At 51.3% G+C, this 3,061-nt stretch overlaps 1 protein-coding gene across 1 annotated transcript in view; it reads right to left on the reverse strand.

The window, feature by feature from the left end:
• Positions 1 to 1,005: 1,005 nt before the first annotated feature.
• LOC119103422 (Down syndrome cell adhesion molecule) overlaps positions 1,006 to 3,061 on the reverse strand; it is a 92,631-nt gene continuing 90,575 nt past the window's right edge. Inside the window, exon 10 of the mRNA XM_037226951.1 lies at positions 1,006 to 2,460. Coding sequence (XP_037082846.1) covers positions 2,348 to 2,460 — 113 coding nt within the window. The 3' untranslated portion in view covers positions 1,006 to 2,347. The remainder of the gene's footprint in view (positions 2,461 to 3,061) is intronic.

Genomic DNA, 3,061 nt, shown 5'->3' on the forward strand with positions numbered 1-3,061 from the left:
CTCTCTCTCTCTCTCTCTCTCTCTCTCTCTCTCTCTCTCTCTCTCTCTCAGAGATACCCTCCATTTTTGCGGTCCTATAGCTCAAGAACTAAAGGGATTTTAGTCTAAAAAAGAGCAGGATTATGAACTGCACCTAAAGGTCTTCAGGATGGCTAGTTCAGTTCAGAACCTCGTACAAATATTGAACACTTCATGTAACGGAAACACCCAACGCTTTTGTATTTTTCATTTATTGTCATATCAGATTTCATAAAAAATTAATTTTTAAACTGGCATAACGGGGGCAGTTATTGACCTGGCAACATACAACGCACTACCAATCTCGAGATCTCATGGAGATTTTCTGGGGTTTTCAGCTAAGCTCTATCTTTTCAGTTTGGAAGCGGGGCTTGCATCGACCCCGTGTTAGTCCGCGTTATAAGTAGACGGATCAGGACGAACGTTGAGAGTGTGGCACGACTTTGCAGAGACTGTGCACGGTGGACCTCCAGGCCCTGGAACTGTGGTAGGACCAATTCGAGTGCATAGTTCCTCGCAGGAAGTTGTCGAGCGTAGTTCAAGCCAGGTAAGCAATACACATCCCGTTAATCCATACCGATTTGAAATCAAACAATGATCGCAGAATTGGAACCCACATGGCTTTTGTATTATAGCAACTAGTTAGATCAACGCAAGTTTAAGAATCTGAACGTGAGCAGTGCGGTAGTACACAAAGCGATGCAATAACTAACACATATAGACAGCACGATAAGTCCGTGAATAACATTTTTATTTTTAGCGGTTTCCCTCTCCTGGTCACACACTGGCCACGCTGGGTGTGAGAATTCCCCGCCCTAATTGCTGCATCGTGAAGCATTAAACGCATATTTCAGCAGGATTTGCAACCATACCCACGAGTAACGTTACCCTGTCCGAGACCCCCCCCCCCCCCCTATGCTTTCGTTACGCTCCATTGCAGCCCCCTCTCTCCATGCGTAACGTTATTCGTGGACGGCCCCAAGTACATTGCGGCGATGCAAAACAAGGCAGGTCACGCTTTAGAAACCTTCTCTAAAAACTTGGACTTAGCATAGCCCTCTAACATACTTTTGGGTTCTGGTTCGACTACTCTCATTCAGTTCTGCAGTCAGTTCACATGACAATCAAATTTGTGATGGCGCTCTCACACCAGTCAGCATGACGTGACTTAAATGGGGCTCTACAACAGCTGACTGTTGCAGAGCAAGGTATGGGGATGTATGCAAGTACGCTCGGAGAGGTATGAACGGCTTTCAATACTGGCATGGTGACATATTCATTAGGGCGCGTACTGAAAAAACAAGGGGCTTGATCAGTGTGGCTCAGAACATGAACTATATAGCTGGTCATGGACAAATTGTATTGTACATACAAGGTCAAGATTACATTTCAATATCCCTTCATACCACTATCTTAGCAGACTGCAATGATCCAGTTTTGGTCGCAAGCAGCCACCAGACAAACATTGATGTGCGCTCACAAGAAATGATAACAGAAGCGTGCTTCATTGGACATCTAAAGGTGTGCGACACACAACGCAGTTTTCATCTGCAAACATGCCTGTCACAGACTCATATTACTCAACACACACGTGTATATATATATATATATATATATATATATATATATATATATATATATATATATATATAATGTGTGTGTGTATGTGTGTGTATACATTGCTCTCTTAAGACGTCTGCATGCTGACGTCATAATTAATGACGGCTCGCAATTAGTGTCGGAAGCCAACATGTGAAATGTTTTCCGTAGGCTGGACGCCCAGCTCGTTCGGCTGCCCCAGGCACGACGCCCAGTCCACATTCGCCGTCCGTCGGTGTGGCCCGGCAGCGGCCGCGCGAGCTCCCCGGCGCTCATCCGCATTCCGCATTTGCACGACACAGAAACGCAGCTCATGTCTCCCCCTGTGGCGGTCCTCAGCGTCCGGCCGCCGCGTCCGAGCTCGCCGACACGCCGCCGCGTCCGGCGCCGGCACCCCGGGCCGTCAATCACGACACGTGCCGGTCGCGCGCGGCGCGCTGCAGCAGCACAAGCAACCGGCGAGAGTGCAGCCACGCGCTGCCAGGCGCCAGCCGGGGAGCCCCTGCGGTCCAGAAGTCACCGGCCGCACCGCCGCGTCATCGCGCGACACCAGCCGGCCGCCGCTGTTGGCTTCGGCGACGCTACGACACCTGTCGCGCCGTCAAACTGGGCCGCCGGCGCCGCCTGGCCGTCCCCCGCCGCCGCGTCGGGCCGCCGCTGGCCGGGGCGGAGCGCGGGGCCTCCGTCGGACGGGCGGCGGTCCGGCCGGCTGCCGGGCGGGGTGAGGGCCTCACGTGCTGAGCTGTCGCAGCGTCACCACCGCCGCCAATGCCCAGGTGACGGCGGCCCGCGCGGCCAGCCCGCCGCCGGCCCGGGACGTGTGCATGGCGGCTGGCTTCTCGCCTGCAGCAGGGGCGGTGCATCAGCGCGGTCAGTCAGCTCGGAAGGCAGGAGGAGGGGCGGGGAAGTGTCGGACGGCGGACAGAGCGGGTCGACGAGATTCCACCGTACCCGATGGGGTCTGAACACAGATGCGACGTCAATGTAGCATGTTGATTTTGATTTTTACGTAGTTGCGATTATTATTATTTAGAAAAAGTAGTTACGTAGTTGCGATTATTAGAAAAAGGTTACGAGACTGTTATATTTGTATTACGGCAGGCTTTGTTTTATACATATATTTTTGTACCCATCTATATGTAATTTCCCGATAAATGGAGAGTGTCTCACCTTCACGGCAACTCAAATTTCCCAGTGTGGTCGTGGACCCAACGCTTTTATGGGAGAAGCATGTCGCCAAGCTCGTGCAGAAATGCAACGGAATTCTAATCTCGCTGTACCGCATCAGGCATTACTTCACACCTGATGATCTTAAAACCATCATCGAATCCTACGCTTTTCCTCACATATCTCACTATCTTTGCGTATTGGATGGTGCGATCAAGTGCCAGGTGCAGAGGATTTAAAAAAAATTACAGATTTTGCCGCCAGGATTGTCTGCAGC

The sequence above is a fragment of the Pollicipes pollicipes genome, unplaced genomic scaffold (assembly GCF_011947565.3).
Source record: "Pollicipes pollicipes isolate AB1234 unplaced genomic scaffold, Ppol_2.1 Scaffold_5724;HRSCAF=6776_pilon_pilon_pilon, whole genome shotgun sequence".
NCBI lineage: Eukaryota > Metazoa > Arthropoda > Thecostraca > Pollicipedomorpha > Pollicipedidae > Pollicipes > Pollicipes pollicipes.